Source organism: Schistocerca gregaria, chromosome 1 (genome assembly GCF_023897955.1).
Source record: "Schistocerca gregaria isolate iqSchGreg1 chromosome 1, iqSchGreg1.2, whole genome shotgun sequence".
Taxonomy (NCBI): domain Eukaryota; kingdom Metazoa; phylum Arthropoda; class Insecta; order Orthoptera; family Acrididae; genus Schistocerca; species Schistocerca gregaria.
The window spans coordinates 1060396885-1060420183 of NC_064920.1; the positions used below are offsets into that span (position 1 = coordinate 1060396885).

Genomic DNA, 23299 nt, shown 5'->3' on the forward strand with positions numbered 1-23299 from the left:
GACAATGTAAAATGGTGCAAGATGTTCGACATTATGAGAAAAATAGGGGTAAGTTATAGGGAAAGACGAGTGATATACAATATGTACAGGGGTAAGTTATAGGAAAGGCGAGTGATATACAATATGTACAAGGGCCAAGATGGAACAATAAGAATGGGAGACCAAGAACGAACGGCTTGGATTAAAAAGGATATAAGGCAGGGATGTAGTCTTTCGCCTCTACTGTTCAATCTATATATCGAAGAATCAATGACGGAAATGAAAGGAAGTCTCAAGCGTGGAATCGAAATTGAATATAAAATGATGTTAATGATAAGATTCGCTGACGAAATTACTATCCTCAGGGAAAGCGAAGACAAATTACAGGATCTTTTGAATGGAATGAACTGTAAATGAGTCCAGAATATGGATTGAGAGAAAATCGAAGAAAGATGACAGTAATGAGAAGTCGCTGAAATGAGAACAGCGACAAACTAACCGTCAGGACTAGTGATCATGTAGAAGGTGAAGTAAGGATTTCTGCCTCCTAGGCAGGAAAATAACTCATGACGTACGGAGCAAGGAGGACATAAGAAGCAGACTAGCACTAGCAAAACGGGCATTTCTGGCCAAGAGAAGTCCACTAATATCAAACATAGGCCTTAATACGAGGAAGAAGTTTCTGAGAATGTGCGTTTGGAGCACATCACAGGACAACTGTTAAGACATCGGGGAATAACCTCTAGGTACTAGAGGGGGCTGTAGAGGGTAAAAACTCTAGAGAAAGACAGAGATTGGAATACAACCAGCAAATAATTGAGGACGTAGTGCTACTCCGAGATGAAGGGGTTGGCACAGGAGAGGAATTTGTAACGTGCCGCATCAGACCACTCAGAAGACCGATGACTCAAACAACAAAAGGCAGGGGTGGGGGGGAATTAAGGAACTCGAAACGAGCACTCGAATTGTTGGCACAGAGATGTCCTTGTGGATAGGCTCCGACGAATAGAACTATTCAGAAACAGTGTAAGATAAGAATTATTGGAAGGGCATTGCAATGCTACGTAGAGGAAGATCTTACGGGAACTGGCATTCGTAATACACATATTCGCTTCAGAGAAATTGCGAGAGCCCCTAGAATAAGCCACTCAAGTGTGAATGCATTTAACACGCAAGCAGCTTCCATCTGTATCATGTGCCGCTTCAACGGCAGATTAACCAGAGGGCTTGCGCAAGGCCCATGCAATTAGGTCACTCGGTTTTGAAGTGACATCAAGACAAAGAATTTGCTTTACCGAAGAAGGAGTCATTACAAATCATGGGAAGCTGAATGCAAAAAATATATGTCACTGCGCGACTGAGAACGGCATTATTGCTGTATGCACAACGATATCAAAAGAGTCTCATCTTTCTGTCCAAAGGTACTTATAGAACGACTGTCAACGTACTCACACAACACACCATTGGTTCCCAACCTTTCTCAAACCATTATCCCTAACTGCAATTTGATATTAGTTAGTAACCCCCCCCCCCCCCTCCCCCGAGTGTCATCATTATTAGCGCCTAAACGAATTTTAAAATAAAAAGTATTTTCTTTGAACACTTCAGTTTTTAAAGAGAGTCGCGAGTCGCCACAAACCATTCAGAAGCCCGAAGACAACAACTTTTTTTATGAAAGATAAATGATATTTCCTCAATTTAAGTATTTCATAAAACAACATGAAATCATGAGATAATTATTACTGCATATTTCTAGCATGTTTTTTTACAGAGTGATGAAGTAGTTCTCAGTGCCTCGCGAATGTCAGCTACAGCTCCCTTGTCAGAAAAGAAACGTAGTTATCCACATATAGGGTAGAGACAAATAACAAAACATGCTTCCATTCCACCACTCCTCTCCCTAGTGACATGTGCTTCACCCCCACCCTGGACCCGATTTGTTGTTGTTGTTGTTGTCTTCAGTCCTGAGACTGGTTTGATGCAGCTCTCCATGCTACTCTATCCTGTGCAAGCTGCTTCATCTCCCAGTACCTACTGCAACCTACATCCTTCTGAATCTGCTTAGTGTACTCATCTCTCGGTCTCCCTCTACGATTTTTACCCTCCACGCTGCCCTCCAATGCTAAATTTGTGATCCCTTGATGCCTCAAAACATGTCCTACCAACCGATCCCTTCTTCTAGTCAAGTTGTGCCACAAACTTCTCTTCTCCCCAATCCTATTCAATACCTCCTCATTAGTTACGTGCTCTATCCACCTTATCTTCAGTATTCTTCTGTAGCACCACATTTCGAAAGCTTCTATTCTCTTCTTGTCCAAACTAGTTATCGTCCATGTTTCACTTCCATACATGGCTACACTCCATACAAATACTTTCAGAAACGACTTCCTGATACATAAATCTATATTCGATGTTAACAAATTTCTCTTCTTCAGAAACGCTTTCCTTGCCATTGCCAGTCTACATTTTATATCCTCTCTACTTCGAGCATCATCAGTTATTTTACTTCCTAAATAGCAAAACTCCTTTACTACTTTAAGTGTCTCATTTCCTAATCTAATTCCCTCAGCATCACCCGATTTAATATGACTACATTCCATTATCCTCGTTTTGCTTTTGTTAATGTTCATCTTATATCCTCCTTTCAAGACACTGTCCATTCCGTTCAACTGCACTTCTAAGTCCTTTGCCGTCTCTGACAGAATTACAATGTCATCGGCGAACCTCAAAGTTTTTACTTCGTCTCCATGAATTTTAATACCTACTCCAAATTTTTCTTTTGTTTCCTTTACTGCTTGCTCAATATACAGATTGAATAACATCGGGGAGAGACTACAACCCTGTCTCACTCCTTTCCCAACCACTGCTTCCCTTTCATGCCCCTCGACTCTTATGACTGCCATCTGGTTTCTGTACAAATTATAAATAGCCTTTCGCTCCCTGTATCTTACCCCTGCCACCTTTAGAATTTGAAAAAGAGTATTCCAGTCAACATTGTCAAAAGCTTTCTCTAAGTCTACAAATGCTAGAAACGTAGGTTTGCCTTTTCTTAATCTTTCTTCTAAGATAAGTCGTAAGGTCAGTATTGCCTCACGTGTTCCAACATTGCGACGGAATCCAAACTGATCCTCCCCGAGGTCTGCATCTACCAGTTTTTCCATTCGTCTGTAAAGAATTCGCGTTAGTATTTTGCAGCCGTGGCTTATTAAACTGATAGTTCGGTAATTTTCACATCTGTCAGCACCTGCTTTCTTTGGGATTGGAATTATTATATTCTTCTTGAAGTCTGAGGGTATTTCGCCTGTCTCATACATCTTGCTCACCAGCTGGTAGAGTTTTGTCAGGACTGGTTGTCCCAAGGCTGTCAGTAGTTCTAATGGAATGTTGTCTACTCCGGGGGCCTTGTTTCGACTCAGGTCTTTCAGTGCTCTGTCAAACTCTTCACGCAGTATCGTATCTCCCATTTCATCTTCATCTACATCCTCTTCCATTTCCATAATATTGTCCTCAAGTACATCGCCCTTGTATAAACCTTCTATATACTCCTTCCACCTTTCTGCCTTCCCTTCTTTGCTTAGAACTGGGCTGCCATCTGAGCTCTTGATATTCATACACGTGGTTCTCTTCTCTCCAAAGGTCTCTTTAATTTTCCTGTAGGCAGTATCTATCTTACCCCTAGTGAGATAAGCTTCTACATCCTTACATTTGTCCTCTAGCCATCCCTGTTTAGCCATTTTGCACTTCCTGTCGATCTCATTTTTGAGACGTTTGTATTCCTTTTTGCCTGCTTCATTTACTGCATTTTTATATTTTCTCCTTTCATCAATTAAATTCAATATTTCTTCTGTTACCCAAGGATTTCTAGCAGCCCTCGTCTTTGTACCTACTTTATCCTCTGCTGCCTTCACTACTACATCCCTCAGAGCTACCCATTCTTCTTCTACTGTATTTCTTTCCCCTATTCCTGTCAATTGTTCCCTTATGCTCTCCCTGAAACTCTGTACAACCTCTGGTTCTTTCAGTTTATCCAGGTCCCATCTCCTTAATTTCCCACATTTTTGCAGTTTCTTCAGTTTTAATCTACAGGTCATAACCAATAGATTGTGGTCGGAGTCCACATCTGCCCCTGGAAATGTCTTACAACTTAAAACCTGGTTCCTAAATCTCTGTCTTACCATTATATAATCTATCTGATATCTTTTGGTATCTCCAGGGTTCTTCCACGTATACAACCTTCTTTCATGATTCTTAAACCAAGTGTTAGCTATGATTAAGTTGTGCTCTGTGCAAAATTCTACTAGGCGGCTTCCTCTTTCATTTCTTAGCCCCAATCCATATTCACCTACTATGTTTCCTTCTCTCCCTTTTCCTACACTCGAATTCCAGTCACCCATTACTATTAAATTTTCGTCTCCCTTCACTATCTGAATAATTTCTTTTATTTCATCACACATTTCTTCAATTTCTTCATCATCTGCAGAGCTAGTTGGCATATAAACTTGTACTACTGTAGTAGGTGTGGGCTTCGTATCTATCTTGGCCACAATAATGCGTTCACTATGCTGTTTGTAGTAGCTTACCCGCATTCCTATTTTCCTATTCATTATTAAACCTACTCCTGCATTACCCCTATTTGATTTTGTGTTTATAACCCTGTAGTCACCTGACCAGAAGTCTTGTTCCTCCTGCCACCGAACTTCACTAATTCCCACTATATCTAACTTTAACCTATCCATTTCCCTTTTTAAATTTTCTAACCTACCTGCCCGATTAAGGGATCTGACATTCCACGCTCCGATCCGTAGAACGCCAGTTTTCTTTCTCCTGATAACGACATCCTCCTGAGTAGTCCCCGCCCGGAGATCCGAATGGGGGACTATTTTACCTCCGGAATATTTTACCCAAGAGGATGCCATCATCATTTAATCATACAGTAAAGCTGCATGTCCTCGGGAAAAATTACGGCTGTAGTTTCCCCTTGCTTTCAGCCGTTCGCAGTACCAGCACAGCAAGGCCGTTTTGGTTAATGTTGCAAGGCCAGATCAGTCAATCATCCAGACTGTTGCCCCTGCAACTACTGAAAAGGCTGCTGCCCCTCTTCAGGAACCACACGTTTGTCTGGCCTCTCAACAGATACCCCTCCGTTGTGGTTGCACCTACGGTACGGCCATCTGTATCGCTGAGGCACGCAAGCCTCCCCACCAACGGCAAGGTCCATGGTTCATGGGGGGAGGGGACCCGATTTAAAACCAAACAAATTAGAATTATATGCACTATATGTTCAGTCTGTAAATCACTTGATTGCTGGACTCCTTATTTCTGAACTGGTAGAAACTGGAAGACTTCAGATTTCCAGTACTTTGTGTCTGACCACTGCCACTGATAATAATAATAATAAATAATACAAATTATGGATATAATATTACTGAAACATACCAACACAAAATCACACATTTGCTATACATGGATAATCTAAAACTACTGGCATCAACAAATCAACAACTCAACCAATTACTAACATAACAGACGTATTTAGCAATGATATAAATATGGCTTTTGGAACAGATAAATGTAAGAAAAATAGCATAGTCGAAGGGAAACACACTAAACAAGATTACATGTTGGATAACAACAAGGACTGCATAGAAGCAATGGATAAAACAGATGCCTATTAATATCTAGGATACAGACAAAAAAATAGTAATAGATAATACAAATATTAAAGAAGAACTAAAAGAAAAATATAGACGAAGACTAACAAAAATACTGAAAACAGAATTGACAGCAAGAAACAAGACAAAAACTATAAATACTTATGCTATACCAATATTGACCTCTTCATTTGGAGCAATGAAATGGAGTAACACAGAACTAGAAGCACTCAATACACTTACACAATAGCAATGCCACAAATATAGAATAAATCACATACATTCAGCAACAGAAAGATTCACATTAAGCACAAAGGAAGGAGGAAGGGGATTTATCCACATAAAAAAACCTACATTATGGACAGGTAGACAATTTAAGAAAATTCTTTCTAGAACGAGCAGAAACTAGCAAAATACACAAAGCAATCACTCGTATAAATACATCGGCTACACCATTGCAGTTTCCTAACCACTTCTACAACCATTTAGATCACATAACATCAACAGATACAAAGAAAGTAAATTGGAAAAAGAAAACACTACATGGCAAGTGTAACGTCCCCTATATGTAACGTCCCCTTTGAACAATTTATACACGACTGTGGTTAAACTGACACACAATAGTTTTTAGCGCAACGCAATCTGACTTTCAATAATCCCTATAAGAGAATGGCCCTGACTAACATTAACCTATATGTTTCACAAATCACTTACCTCACAAAAATCTTCATTACTCGAAGTACTGCAATAAGCGAGCGCCACTACTGCCAGCTAACTAAAAGATTCAAACTACAGAAGTCACTAACTACTGATCGGCACAGTTAGCAAATGAAAGATTTTAATACAGAACAAACAATGTATTTACCTTTATAGTCATAATATATATAGCAGTTCATGACACCAATTCTTACAAATTTCAAAACTCCGCCATCTCTCTCCCCACGTCCACCACTGCTGGCGGCTCACCTCCAACTGCGCAACGCTGCGCGCTGTAAGCATCCAGCTGCCTTTGCTCAACACTACAATGGCAGACAAATATCCAAACTAAACACACACTGCGCACAGCACAGCCAGTGATTTTTCATACCGAGCGCTAAGTGCCGTTACCAATAAGAAAACCTAAACAGCCTACTTACACAAGCACCTGTATCATCTAACACAGCCACACATCGATCAAGACGCATCCAACACATGGCTAAGAAAAGGCAATATATAAAGCGAGACGGAAGGATTCATGATTGCAATACAGGGTTAAACAATAAACACCAGATATTACAGTAAGCATATTATTAAAGATCTCAATACCACAACAGATAAATACAGACTTTGCAAACAACAAATAGAAACAGTAGATCACATCACAAGTGGATGTACAATACTAGCAAATACAGAATACACCAGAAGACATGACAATGTAGCAAAAATAGTACAACAACTTGCCATACAACATAAACTAATAAAACAACACGTTCCCACATACAAGTATGCACCACAAAATGTGTTGGAGAATGATGAATGCAAATTATACTGGAACAGAAGCATTATAACAGATAAAACAACACCACATAACAAACCTGACATCATACTCACCAATAAAAAGAAGAAATTAACACAACTAATCGAAATATCCATACCCAATACAACAAATATACAGAAGAAAACAGGAGAAAAAATTGAAAAATACATCCAATTGTCTGAGGAAGTCAAGGACATGTGGCATCAGGATAAAGTTGACATTGTACCAATTATACTATCACCTACAGGAGTCATACCACGCAATATCCACCAGTACATCAACGCAATACAGCTACATCCAAACGTATGTATACAACTACAGAAATCTATAATTATTGATACATGTTCAATTACCTGAAAGTTCTTAAATGCAATGTAACATATACCGTACAGTTAAAAGGTTGTCACGCTTGATAAATGTCCGTGTCACTTTCCATTTTGAACCAGACATAACGTCTGAGAAAGGAAAGAAATAATAATAATATGTAGGTTCTACAGCAGTGTAGTAACCATTACACAGATACTGTTATGTTGTACTGTCAGTTCTTTTATTGCTGCGAAGTGAATAATGAAGCTACTTCTTGTGTGTTGTGGGAACTACCTACAACTCTGGCAAGCTATTTTCATGATAAATTTAAATGCGTCGCATGTGAAGTATATTTCTCAACGTTAGATGCATGGTACATAGTATGTGTGTAATGGGTGGGCTGTATGAGAAAACTGTTGTTCGTTTCGCAAGCTGTTACCTCTACGAAACTCTGCCACGTTTTAATACTAGTGTGTGAAAAAAAATAATTATTGCTAATTTACCTAATCAGTATTACAATTTTGCGAAATAGTGATAACTGTAACAATCTTTTAAAAATAATTTAGTTTCATGACTTAAACACAATTTATCCTTTCACCGTCCAGTAGGTAATTACCCCCAGGCTGCGAACCACTGCTTTATACGGATGGCAACTGGAGCACATGATGACGCAACTAAAACGAAGTGGTAAAACTTATAACCAATTTATTTTGTGGTTATGAAAAAGTTTATTTAAATAACCGCTACCAGTCACAAAATTTGTTACTACTGTATTATTTATTGAGCAACAGTAGTAACAAATTTTGTGACTGGTAGCGGTTATTTAAATAAACTTTTTCATAATTTTTGATACAGTCACGGTCGAAATATAGTCATAATGGCTTTAAATTATTTTGTGGTTGTTTTGTTGTTGCTGTTGCTGCTGATGCGGTCCATATACAACGTTAAGTGTATATCTAAATTAGAACCTCATTAGCTCTTTTCTCATGTGAAATAATATAAGAATCTTTATGTCTCAATTTCTTATTTTGAAAATCCATTCAGTTTGTGATTTGACATTTGTTTTCAAGGCTTCAGCAGAAGCCGGAACATAACTAGTGACCCATCCACACGCGGCACGTCCTTTCTCTTCCTGCAGGTCAGTGCAGTCAAGTGTGCTCAGTTCCATTTCGGTTTAAACGTACTGTAAATTTACAACTAAATTCTCTCAGCTGCACCAGTCTCCACCCCCATCGCTCCTGATACAAGGATTTTGAGCGATAACTTCCGCGTAAGACATAAACCGGAATTATATCCAAAACACATGTGTTCCTCTGTTCTGAGTATTGTAAATTCTTCGAAAGTAGCTGCTGGATATCAGACAGTGAAATGTAGTCGAATTATTCTCTTTGAGATGTATGATACTAGTAGCAAATATAACTATAATACTCTCTGAAAAAGGGAATTGGATGCCGATACGTTTGTAATTAACTCAGTGGCTTCGTGTCCTTTAGTGAGAAATTCCTTACAATTTGTCTAGGTGAAAACAGAATTACCTGAGATGAACAGCTTAGCTAAATCACCCTGGATGTTATAAAAAGGGTGTGTTACTACAGCAGAATCTTGCACCGCAAAGAAGGAAGGAGTGGCCAAAGTCCTCTTTCTACATCACAAATGCACACCTGGATTAATACGGTCCTTTATTTACATGAATTGCAAACATTTATTTAACTTGACTAGAGTCCATGTTTTGTGGTACAAGCACACCAGGAATAGTCCTCTTGCTGACTGACGTAATGTCCAAATTTTACTATTACTAACATTAGTTTCTCACTGCTAGTAAAGTACAATTCTGGTTGAAGTAAACTAGTCCCGCTGTAGTCACTAATCATGTTGCTAAGTACTATCGTAGCCTGTGACGAACTAAATCTGCTCTGCGAGTAAAGTGACAGACGCCAAACTGGATGATTGAGTGAGGCCTTCTAGTCAGTGGCAGCGGTCTAAATACATGCTGGCGAGAGCGCGCTGGCGGCATGTTGCTTGTGGGTCTGTCTCTGGCCTCTCTCGTGATAGGCATGCTTGATCCAGCACCTATTAATCGGTCTTCGCGCTTCATCTTTGCCGACCGGTATACTGGCGACAGCTTACGCCACCCCAACTAGTGTATGGTACCCAATCGTGAGCGATTTCCTTGGAACACACAAACAGAGAAACATACACAAGTTTAATGTGACTTTTGAGATAGCTAGCCACTCCAAAAAGTGTTGACTTAAACTTTGTTACACAATGCAGTAGCATTGAAAAACAATAAAGTACGTCGCCTTGATCCTCACCATTAATACATAAATATAATTTTCTGTGTGGAAAGTGAATAGGTGGTTACCTGAAATGAGGCAGCCCATATGCTGCTGTTGATACGTTAGCATGTGATAATGAAACACCCTACACGCAGAATATGAAACGTCCCCTTAGAAAAATTATACAAGACTGTGCTTAAACTGAAACACAATATTTTTGGCGCAACGCAATCTGACTTCCAAAAATCCCTACGAAAGAATGGCCCTGACTAACATTAACCTATACGTTTCACTAATCACTTACCTCATAAAAATCTTCGTTACTCAAGCTACTGCAATACAGCGAGCGCCACTACTGCCAGCTAAATAAAAGATTCAAACTACTGAAGGCACTAACTACTGATAGGCATAGTTAGCAAATGAAAGATTTTAATACAGAACAAACAATGTATTTACCTTAATAGTCATAATATATATATCAGTTCATGACACCAATTCTTACAAATTTCAAAACTCCGCCATCTCTCTCCCCACGTCCACCACTGCTGGCGGCTCACCTCCAACTGAGCAACGCCACGCGCTGTTAGCATCCAGCTGCCGCTGCCCAACACTACAATGGCAGACAACAATGCAAACCAGCCACAGACTGCACACGGCACAGCCAGTGATTTTTCATACAGAGCGCTACATGGCGTTACCAATAAGAAAACCTAAACAGCCTACTTACATAGCCCCCATGCTCCCCACAAAAACAATTACAAATTGTTTTGGGGAGTGGTTAGTGCCTTCAGTAGTTTGAATCTTTTATTTAGCTGGCAGTAGTGGCGCTCGCTGTATTGCAGTAGCTTGAGTAACGAAGATTTTTGTGAGGTAAGTGATTTGTGAAACGTATAGGTTAATGTTAGTCAGGGCCATTCTTTCGTAGGGATTTTTGGAAGTCAGATTGCGCTGCGCCAAAAATATTGTGTTTCAGTTTAAGCACAGTCTTGTATAATTTTTCTAAGGGGACGTTTCAAATATTTGAAAAAAGATGAGCGAATCAAGTTCTTACAGGAAATAGTACTGGTCGAACCCAGAACAAAACTCATAATATATGTCCGCAAACAAATACTTGAGATATTTGTCATTTTGCTCTATGATAGCTTACACTACAGTATGTTCTCAGTGTTGTTGCTGCTCTATCTTATACATTCTTCAGCATGCGTTTACAAAGTATCACTAGCTCAAGCGAACATAGCTGGTTGACCTCGGATTTAGTCACATCCGTTTTGTAATGTGTCGACGTGGAAAAGCAGTTGACAATGTCAAATGGTGCAAGATCTTAGAAATACTCAAGAAAATAGGGGTAAGCTGTATGGAAAGACGGATACTATGCAAATTGTAGAAGAACCAAGAGGGAATAATAAGTGTAGAAGACCGAGAGTGAAGTGCTCGGATGAAACAGGGTGCAAGACAGGGATATAGTCTTTCACACCTAGTGTTCCCTTTTTACGTCAAAGAAGCAATGACGCAAATAAACGAACGATTCAGGTGTGGGATTAAAATTCAGGATGAAAGGATGTCGATGATAAGACTCGCAGTGAAATTGAGGAAGGATTACAGATTCTGTTTAATGTAATGAACAGTAATGAGAAGTAGCAGAAATGAGAATAGCGACAAACTGAACTTCAGGATTGGTGATCATGTAGTAGATGGAGTAAGGATTTCTGCCTGCTAGGCAGCAAAATAACTTATGGTGGGCGGAGCAAGGAGCACATAAAAAGCAGACTAGCACGGGAAAGAAGGACATTCATGGCCAAGAGAGTTACTAATAAAGGCCTTAATCTGAGGAAGAAACTTCTGAGTATTTACATATGCAGCAACATTGTAAGGTTTCCTACCATTATTTCGTTCCGTCAGGCCTTAATTTGAGTAAGAAATTTCTGAGAATTTACATTCGCAGCAACGTTGTAAGGTTTCCTAGAATTATTTCGTTCCCTCAGGCCACAAGCATTTACCATAATTCAGATAGTCAGGATTAATATGGTGCTGAAATGAAATATTGCTGTTTTCAGAATTAGTTTCCCTATAGAGACAACACCTGAATTCCGAGAATTAGCATACAGATCAAATTACACAAAAACAAACATGAAACAAAATACACGGTGACAGATGATGTTGATAGCTGGCTGGAAAATTTTTTCGAGATGCAAGATGGTGAAGCTAAAGCTATGCCTACCGCAAAGTAATAGCAACAAAGCTTTCTGACTATTTGAGTTATAGAGCCAGGTCGCGAACCGTGAGCTCTACCTCAATACGACATGGGTTGTTTGAAAGACATGGCTGCAGGTCGGTTGGACTCGCTGCAGTGAAGACTGAATCGTCATTGCTAATAGGCCCGAGCTGCCGGCTCACCACTGAACTGTCCTCCGGTTGCTGTGGATACTGGGCGTAGGTGCACAACTGCAAAGATGTGCAGAACATCACGACTGACGCGCCGAAAAACCAAGACTGTCTTCTGTGGAGGATTTCCTCCAGTTTGTCCAGGGTACAGCATACCTCAGCCGAACTGCCCAGGCCGTCCACAAAAATCTCTACTCTCTTCACTCCTCGTCGCCAAATCCACACGGAGTCGTCAAAAATTATCGCCTCCAACGGCTAAGCTGTTCGCACAAATTGCATCAATGTCGTACCCATAACACCACACCAGAACTCCCTCCTAGAAACGGCATAGCGGTATTCTTCCAATGGGGAAGTTTGCCGCCAAAATCTATGCTCTCCCCCCCCCACTAAACTTGGCGCCAGAGAAACGCGTGTGCATTCCACGGCTGTGGTGGACAGTGCTCTCCTCACAGAGCGATCATGAAGTTCGGCGCCCGCCTGTAGATGGCATACCCGAGGCGGACAATACATGACCGCAGTGCAAGCCACTGGCTGAAGACCGGGTCGCCCTCGTGGGCCTACTTCATGGAGAGATGCAACTGCCTGCGCTCACAAGCAAAGCAGTTGCACTTTCACGCAAGCCTAGAAGCTTTCCTAGAGGAGGGCCTATGGCTGTTTCTTTGACTTATGCCACCCTTCTCATATCTCCCTGCCGTTTTCGCCGATACAGAAAAAAATCTAGTGCCACAATTATTATTGTTAGCGGCAAACAAACTCGGTCATTCCCTCTAATACCTTAAGCATGATGGCTCGCTACATATACAGTTGAGATGACTGCAGTGTCTCTGTAGGAACTACTAATTAACACAGTGTCAAAAATAGCGTACCTAAAGGGTCGACAACTTTCAATGTTCGCTGAACGGTCGTTGAGGAGACACTGTTGGCAGGCCCTTGTTTCATCTGGGTGGTCAGTTGCTCAGATGTTGCATGTTTATTCGCCCATACACATCTCTCCAGCTGTCGTTCACCCCTGCCATCCAGACCTGTGGCACACCATAGTTGCCTTGGCACCAGTTTTGAATAGTGCCATTTTGCCATGCACAAGTATACTATAACCATGGCAGCACACGGGGCAGTTTACAGGCTTAGTCGTTTCAGAAATGCTCCCACCATTGTCCCAAAGACAGTGATCACGCCCACTGGGACGTCAGATAAGTCACTGTTTCCTCATTACTACTACGATTGCACTGTTGGCCACTTCCCCATGGCACGCTTTATATGCCCGTTATTGCTAGTGCTGCCGACTGCCATCTGTGAGTGATTATTGAACGTTGTGATCTAACATAGGCAATGGACACATTAATGTAAAAATGGTTCAAATGGCTCTAAGCACTATGGGACTTAACTTCTGAGATCATCAGTCCCCTAGAACTTAGAACTACTTAAACCTAACTAACCTAAGGAAATCACACACATCCATGCCCGAGGTAGGATTCGAACCTGCGACCGTAGCGGTCGTGCGGTTCCAGACTGTAGCGCCTAGAACCGCTCGGCCATTAATGTGACTAGACCGTTTATTTGAGATGGAATATGATTTTGACGAAGCCACTTGGGGCGCATAATGTACCTGTCGATTAATACAGTTGGCTAAACCGTAGAAGAGTACCATGTCTGCGATTTTCCAAGTGGAATAGTAGGACTATTTCACTGTTGATGTTCTACATTATACGGAATCAATTACATTGTTCTGATACCTGAACTACTTCAAAATTACTTGTACGAAATTATGTAGGACACAATTGTAACTGTCTGAAGGCAGCATCACAGTTAGACGATGAAGCACAGGATCAAGCAAATCCAATAAGAAAAAGAGTCTGCCTCTCTTACTACTGGCTGTTCTTGACGCAAGTGTAATGGTACATATTTCAACAAGTATTTATTTCTGGAGATACGTTTAGAGGATTCCTTTATCTAGTTTAGACCAGTACTATCTCCTACAAGACAAAGGAACAAGTTTTTAAACGTCTTATATATATTCTCTGTTCGCACTAGAGTTGAATTTTACCTAATGATCACAACGTACTTGTGATTATATCACCCGTTATAAAGCAAGTACTGGCTAGAGATGATCTAACTACTGTCATTACACGTCAAATCGCCTAATTTATGAACATTTTTCTGCTCGAAAGTCATAGAATTCGACGAAATTTTATGTGAACATTCGCATATGTCCTCGATGAACACTGATAAAGTTTGATCTTTGTCGGAGCAATACTAACCGAGATACAGTCACTCGTTTGACTCCGTGAGCGACTTTATGCAGAGCGAGCATGAATTTCTGGCGACTTTGAGCTGTTAAATTTTGAGCATTATTTTGTTGAAAGAAATTGAATTTGGCCTTCTTGCACAACTGGACGTGTTCTCTTAAGAATAATAATGAATAGAATTTTTCGTGATATATTCAACCAGAAAAGTTTAGACAAAGCAGCTCGAAAAAATCGACGCCCGAAAAAATGTCAACGTTTGGCTTCTTATATGTTAGGGACTAAAGGTATGACATATGTGAAACTTGGCATGAGGTAACCTAACAACGCAAGTGTCTCAAACATAGAGTCTCAAAGATAGAGATTCCAATACTGAATGAATTAGGGGCAGAGTTGAAAATATTATAAAAGGGACAAAAATGCGGTATCTTCTACCTGATTTTGCAAAAAAAAAAAAAACTATGTTCTATAAAGCTTTTCAAACTGGGCTCATTACCAACAATATGGGTTTAAAATCCTAAAACGCGGAATGACAAAAATATAGCTTTTTGATTCTTATTTCTCGCAGAGTAAACGCACGCAGAACAATAAATTTAATGCACAATTCATCGGTAGCTCAAGGATGTGAATTACAAAATTTTATTCACCTACTGTTTGCCATTAATCCACAATGACAATTTTTGTGAAGAACTGAAAACAGTGTATATTCGACACTTCTTTTTCAAATGCCGTTTTCTGTTAGAGCTTCAGAACCAGTGTTATCCGAAACAACGTGTCTTAAGCCCTCGCAAAACGGCAGCTTTAATTTCCAACATGAGCTAACAATGCTACATAAATTGAGGCAAACTAGTGGGAAACATAGCGCTGCGAATAAAGTATTAACTTTGGTGTCTTATATCTTGCTGATTAAAGGAATGATAAGCTTGAAACATTGGACACAACAACGTAATAACATAAGGTTTTCCCATAGAAACTATCACTCACGTATTTCTTTCTAAATTTCTACAAAATCAGTTCAGACTTTACTTTCGTTAAAATTACAAAAATAGATCACATGGAATTTACTTTTAGAAAATTTGGTTTCATAACTGATTTTAAACTAATCCCAGTTTGTAAGAGCATGTTTTCAAGCTTTCTGAAAATCACAGTGGCTTTTCCAGCGTGTGCTAATAATACCTGAAAATGACAGCAAATTAGAGGTAATGTATCACGGAAACAAACTAATAGTTCGTACATTGCAGCAACCTGTTGTCCTTGTTTCGTTACATGCGGTTTTATTTTTAAAGTGACAAGCAGTATCTCACTATACTGCGTTGGTGCATGGTGACTTTTTCGCTACCGGTTTAAGAACGCGAAGAGGCAACGCCATCGCCATAGGGGTCTCGACCGATAGCCTTGCAGTATCAGCCACGGGTGGGTTTCTTCATCCAGGTTCCCACGCCGCTGATGTGGTTTCTTAATTTAGGTTCTGAAGCCTTGTGGCGGTACCTGTTTGCCTACAAAGTCAACAAAGCCAAATCTTTAGGACTGTCTGTCATAGGTGGCAAGAAAACAGTAACATCAATTGCGATTTAAACTTCTCAACGCTGCCATGTTATTGACATTTCAGGGGAACAAATTCAAGCACCGATACGATTTATACATCCTCAAGATCCAGCTCATTCACTTTATTGGCTCGAAAGACTAGATGCTTGTTGAGTTCCAGAACAACACCTCATTTCCATGCTCTCTGTTCCTTCAATATCACCAGGTGGCTGACACTATCAATTTCCAGAAAATGAACAGCAGGAAGTCTCTAAAAAATTTCGAAAAATGTAAACTGCGATGTTGAGAAATTTAGAATAAAAATTGATATTACCTTTCGCTTGCCGCCAATGTGAGATACTCCAACAGATTTCAGAATCGGAAATAAAGTACTTAGCAAATGGCTTTGTAAACAACAGCTTTGGTACTTTAAATCAGAAAATAAGTTACAGGCTAGGGGGACCAGAATGAAGAAACCACCTTTGGCTGGTATTGCACAGCTGTCGGGCGTAACCGCAATGGCGACAGGGTTGCCGGTTCACGTCCTTGAACGGGTAGTGATAATGTCACCACGCACCAACGCAATATAGTGAGATATTACTTGTCAATTTGAAGATAAATACCACATGTATTGAAACACTGACAACAGGTTACTGCAATTTAGCCGTTTGCCATGGTACATTCCCTCAAATTTGTAATTATTTTCAGACATTGTGAGCACACATTGGAAACTCGAAAGTGATTTTCAGAAAGCTTGAAAGCATGCTCTTTCCAACTGTGATTAATTTGAAGTAAATATCACAAAAATCGTCATCTTTTCTATGAATCTGTATATTACTGGAAAACAGTAGGTGAATGAAATTTTGTGTTCCACACCCTTGTGTTACGGATCCACTGCGTATTAAGTTTCATGTTCAACGGGCGTTTACCCTGCGAGATATAAGAATCCGAAATTTACATTTTTTTCATGTCACATTTTTCGTGGCCAAAATTTGATTCAAATTACCTGTCTTTGTTAGCTCACGTTGTACAATTAAATACTCTTTTTTAGGCTGTTAAAGACATCATATTTCTAATAAGCCCAGTTTCAAAAGTTTTAAAGAACATAGTTTTTTGCAAACTCTGGTCACAAATACCGCGTTTTTTTACCTTTTTACAAAATCTCCCACTACGCACTTAATTTATTCAGCATTAGAGAGTGGTACATAAATGAAACCTTATATTTGAGACACTTCTGTTGTTAGGTTACTGCTTGCCAAGTTTCACGTTTATCATGCCTTGAGTCTCTGGATTAGAAGTCAAACTTCAAAATTTTTTCGGGAGCGGATTTTTTCGAGTGACTTTGTCTAACATTTTTGGCTGAATATATCTCGTAAAATTCTTTTCTTTATTATTGTTAAGAGAAAATGAGCAGTTGCGCAAGATGGGCAAATCTCATTTCTTCCAGCAACGTATTTCCCGAGATATAACAGCTCAAAGTCGCCAGAAATTTACGCTCGATCTGCGCGAAGTCGTGCATGGAGTCAAACGAGTGACTATATCTCGGCTAGTATTACTTCGACGAATGTAAACTTTATCAATGTTTATCGAGGACACGTGCGAATCTGCACATAAAATTTCGTCGAAATCGGCGACGTTCTAGGAGGGACACCTGATGAATTGACATGGGATGATCTACAAGCAGTAAAACGCAACAGAAATTCGAAATTACTGCTGCTGGATAATAAAAACGATGTATATCATAATTCAGCTGACATTTGTCAAACAGAAGACGTATTTATGTTGCAGGAAGACGCAGATACGTTCGTGCGACGAAGTGCGTAACGCACTGCTTGTCCGGCTGGAAGACTGGATGTCGTCCTTCTCCACGTGTAGCAATTGCTCCCGCTACCAGGTGATCACTCCTCCTCTGTAAAGGAGGGGCAGGGAGGGGTGGGCTGATTCCTAACTGTTTTCAACACAAACTGTAATCTCTGTGTGATGTTTACCTTGAAGCTCCCTGACAGATTAAAACACTGCGCTGCACCGAGAGTCGAACCCGAAGTCTTGCCTAAGGCAGGCAATGCTCTGACAGAATGAGCTATCCAGGGATGATCCACGACCCACCGTCAAAGTATAACTTCCGCCAGTGCCCACGCCTGCTTTCGAAATTTTACAAACATCGATTAGCACTACTGGCAGGAAGAATATCGCCGACAAGAGGCTTAGCCCGACCTACGGGACTGCTTCCAGAAATAATCTCATAGAGAGTTTTAAACCAGCGCACAGGCCACAGCTGAATGAAAAATTAATCCTGGATAATATTTGCCTTGTTAATCGATTTCTGGGTTGTCAGGTCCTCATCAGACAATCGTTGACTGTCGTTATCAAAAATGACAGCGTGTTTGTTTTACTAGTGTATTAGAGGAGAAGGGTGTGTTATAGTAGCTAAGAGGCAGAGAGCCTTACTATTTACTTTCTAGTTGAGAAAAAGCTATAATACTGGTTGGGGTTAAAACTCACTAAAAATTTCGTAAAACACTTTATAGTTGCCTTTAACTGTAACAGTTATGTATATGCGCTACTGCAGATTCGTCCGTGTTGACACTGTCAAGTGGTATAACTGTGCTGTAGCACATGTGAAAATCTAAAAATAGTCTGATGTGTATACCTGTCACCGTTGTATCAATACGCTGGTTTTTTTAACTTTGAAATCTTAACATGAATTCCATCATATCCCTATTTTTGTATACTGTTTATATAACAATTCATGTGGAGGTTGTAGACGAATAGATTTTGTGTGATTCGTGTTAAAAATGTTAATAATGTTAAGACGACCTATATGAACAGTATGTACGCAGAGTGATTTGATGGGATTCAAATTAAGGATGTCAAAAACATAAAAAGACCCAGCATACAGCTACGACGATGACATGTAAATGTATCAGACGTTTTCTAGATTTTAATATATGCTAAAACACAATTATGGCACTCGATGATGTCCACACTGCGGAATATGAAGAAGTGCAAATAAATAACTTAGTAAAAGGCGATTATGTTGTCTTTTACAGCACAGTACTAGTAGTGATTAAAAATGAAGAGAGATGAGTGTATTACTGCAAAATGGATTATTCATTATAATTACACTATAACTGATTACAATTTCGTAACAAAGGAATTACGTACTCTAATATAAGTTTTTAATAATAGACGTGTTCCTGTAAATACAAGTGAAGAATTACCTATAGACAGAACTACAAATAATTTGTAAATATGGTAAAACAGCAAGCTGTTTCACGATTTAGAATATATAGAGACCCAAAAGATGATAAATATAACACAAAGTGGACAAACAGGATAGGGCAGACTTTACTGAAAGTGTAGACAAGTTGTTTCAACACAATGGATGATGTATAGGCACGGGAAAGTACGAAAGTGAGTTTGATAGTTTAAAATAATGAATGGTCTGCCTACCTGATGTTCATTGGTCTCAAGGATCTTCAACAATTAAAACTTTCGTCCTCTGTTTAGTCAAATGAGGTACAAAAAACGTTGTGCAGTGCCATGGGTTCCAATCACTAAATACCGGAAATTTTAGAAACAGTGTTCTGTATTATTCAGTTACATTCATATTAAGCTACTCTTGCTGCCTTAGCTCTGTATGACCGATGAATGTAAAACTTATCACAGAGCGAATAAGTAATTTTATATTGTTGGCCGACAATTATTTCTTGCCTTAACTAGAGGTTCCAAAATATAATGAAATTTTAAAGTTTTAGACTGTGAGTATTTTAGCCACATTTTGTGATACGTATCGTAAGTATGATACATAACACCGTTTTCACCAGAAGGGAGAAATAACTGGACAGGGAATAGAGGAGGGAATATAAACTGCTGTTCATGTTGGCTGTACTTACTGGTGCGTGGTATGTCTCTATGTCTATGACCAGATCCATACTACATATTTTAGAAGTAACTATTTAAACTGTCAACAACAGCTTAGGTTTATTTAAGCAAGAGAAGAGATCGACTCAGTAAGCTGAAACTTGCTAACAACACGAAGAACTCATTACACAATTGACTGACGAATCCTGATCAAAGCCATGGCAGTGATTCACTGGTGATTATAGAAACTGTACACTTCGCTAGTATCGAGTATGGGTGTCGGAAGGTTTATTGCTTAAATATATGATAGCCCTACATTGTTGGAAGAAAGGACAAAAACCATCGTAACTAGGTTCGTTTTGGATGAATTTTGGAATCAACTGGCAGTTAAATGCAAAATAGTACAGATGAGAATCAGTTTATTTTTATAGTAATAGCTGTAATAATAAAACTGGAATCAGACGAAGGTAAGTTTTGAAGACATGGTGAATATTTCCGGCTGTTTGATTTGATCTTCCTGTGCAAGAAATGTTAGATGACGTTCTTGCCATGTGAGATAATACTCAATGCCTTCTGTGTCTCATATTAAATCATGAAATAAGCAAATACCTTTAACTTTGGCGTCGGCCCATTGGCGTGGCTAACAGTCTCTGTTTAGAAAATGTTACACGAAAGGCACGTTCAACGACGCTTGTGATAACCTACTGTAGAAGTATTCTTTGTCAGCATTTAATTCACGCCTTTCGTTCGGTTTTAACGAACTGCTTACAACTGCCTCCAGAATGAGATTTTCACTCTGCAGCGGAGTGTGCGCTGATATGAAACTTCCTGGCAGATTAAAACTGTGTGCCCGACCGAGACTCGAACTCGCGACCTTTGCCTTTGGCGGGCAAGTGCTCTACCATCTGAGCTACCGAAGCACGGCTCACGCCCGCTACTCACAGCTTTACTTCTGCCAGTATCTCGTCTCCTACCTTCCAAACTTTACAGAAGCTCTTCTGCGAACCTTGCAGAACTAGCACTCCTGAAAGAAAGATACCTTGGAGACATGTCTCCGTGCTATCCTTTCTTACAGCTGCTTTAGCTTCATAGTCTAGAACAACAAAATTAAGCCACCTCACAGTTGGACAGAGCACTGGCCTCAGGTATTCTGAGTCTTCTATTTCACAATTGCAGCAACAACACTGAAGACCGGAATGTTACACCATCATTATGGTTTACTACCACTAAAATTAATATTGACGAACTTATAATTACTATCAAGCACTCACTTTAGCACAACAGAACATTTTGTATGTAAATGTTGAAGGCAGAGCTAGAACAGGCAGGGCGAATGGTGCGAATGCGTTTTTCATCTACGCTTCGTAAATATTTATATAAATTCCACATACTAATGTAAACATCCACGGTTTTCTGAAATCTTCGACAATTTTCGTTATTTACAACGATAACCTTAATTACCTCGCCTTTTCCAAGCTTCGGAGCTCCAACATCAAACGAAAACGTTAGTTTCTAAACGATTGACCGAAAGACAGATATCTGAAAAAGTATGGAACTGACTGAAACACATACCTTTTTTTAACTGGTCACGTGTTAATAGTCAGGCAGTGTGGTTTTGAGCAATAGATCTTGATCATACATTGCTTTATTTTTCAGGAACCCCTGTACGAAATAAATCTAAAATTTCACGTTTTAGATTTAGGAATACCTTAGCTTCCATTCCAAATACAAAAAATATACTATTCGTTACTCAGTTCAATGCTGTTCTCACATCCTGTACGTTGGTAGAAACTTAGAGTCAGCCTTTGCTTTGGTCACTGTTCTCTTCGACGCTATTCTCTTTTACTGCAGCCCCAACGTAAACCTATCCTTAGGCACGGAGAAACCTTAAAAGTGTCGAACAGCAGAGGGCGAATACAGTTATAGATAAGATATAGAGAAAAAATAGTTGCTGCCGCTGCGCAAAACTGCCGAAATATCAGCGTTTGTGTCAAATGTATTAGGTGAGTAGAAGACTTAACTGCGAATGAGAAGACCGTTGTCTTCTAGGTGTACGTATTGCCTTTGGGGGCTCCAATATTTGCTTATACAGCGAAATGTGATTTGTTCTACTACTTGATCGGTGTTCATCGTTTCTACGAATATTATTATTATTATCATTATTATTATCGAATGTCCCCATGGGAGAACGATAAGCACATGATTTTCAATCTTTCTCAGGGTTCTTCTTTTTTCCACAATATTTCTTCATTTTCTTCCCAAAGGCCTTCTTTCTTTGTTCCGTCCACTTTCGTCGGTATGGTTTTGGTTCCGTCTCTGGAGTAAACTTCCACTTATCAGTATTTCTTCTGAATGTATCCATGTCTGATGTGTTTGTTGCGTCAATTTTTGCCTTTGTCAAATCCTTCTTAACTTCAATTACCCAGTGTATCAATGGTTTAAGTGATGTCCATATCGGAATAGACGTTTTGTTAGTCTCTTTCCAGATAATCTGTCCAGATGTCCATAGACCTTCATTCGTCTCTTTCTGATGTTAATTTTGATGCTTGACACTTTTTCTGTTGTCTCGCTGGTTTGCAGTTTTTGTCCATCTTGCGTGTATCGTAGTGCAGAGTTTATTAATTTCTTGTAAATCTAGCTTTTGATTCAATGAGAATGTTTTACTTGCATATGTGACTGTCGGTTTAATTACTGTGATGTAGTGTCTGATTTTAGTGCCTTTTGACAGGCATTTTTGTTATACAAATCTCAGACATGTCCTGACGCTTTCTTGATGTTCTGCAATCTGTTTTTCTGTGCAATTTTTTCAAGTCCTGTTGCATCAATAACTGCACCGAGATACTAAAAGTGTTTGACTGCTTATTTCAACATAATTTAAGTTTCGAAATATCTAATTTGGAAAACACAAATTCAATCTTCTCAAAGAAGATGTGCAGGCCAGCCTTCTGTGTACATTCTTTGAGCGTCTCGATTTGTTATACTGCTGTTTCTTCACTGTCGGCTAGAATCGATAAGTCGTCTTCAAACGCTCTTAATAGTTCGATTTACTTCCATAAATTTTGTTTTCTTAGTTCTATTTCCTATTCTTTCATTACTTTCTCTAAAGTTGTGTTGAATAATAGTGGCGAGAATGGTTCCGAAATTTCATCTATTAGGGCGAAAGCCTGCATGGTAATATTTGAAATTCTATGTCTAATTGTTGCTGTGTCCTCTTTAGGAGGCACGTGGATAAAATTTTCTAAGTAGCCGGCAAAAGTGAAATGCATCTGTAGATGTTTACATTAATCTCCCTCCATTTTTGTGCAATGGATGAATTAGTGCACATTTTCATTCCTCTGGAATATTTTCTGTCTGCCAAATTTCAAGGAATTTGAACCAAAGTTCTGCAGTAGTTGAGCTACAATTATATCTTCTCCAGATGACTGATTATTTTTGAGGTTTTTAATGAGAATACAAAATTCATCATGAGCTGGCTCTAGTGAAGTTTTATTTGTGTTCTGGTTGTAACCTGGGGAATCTCGTACATGGTTTCGAGCAATTTAGAACCTGTGATAAATA

At 39.5% G+C, this 23299-nt stretch overlaps 1 protein-coding gene across 1 annotated transcript in view; it reads left to right on the top strand.

Annotated features, from left to right (window-relative positions):
- LOC126281250 (uncharacterized) overlaps positions 1–23299 on the top strand; it is a 68385-nt gene that overhangs the window by 9340 nt on the left and 35746 nt on the right. Inside the window, exon 3 of the mRNA XM_049980046.1 lies at positions 17666–17771. Coding sequence (XP_049836003.1) covers positions 17666–17771 — 106 coding nt within the window. The remainder of the gene's footprint in view (positions 1–17665; positions 17772–23299) is intronic.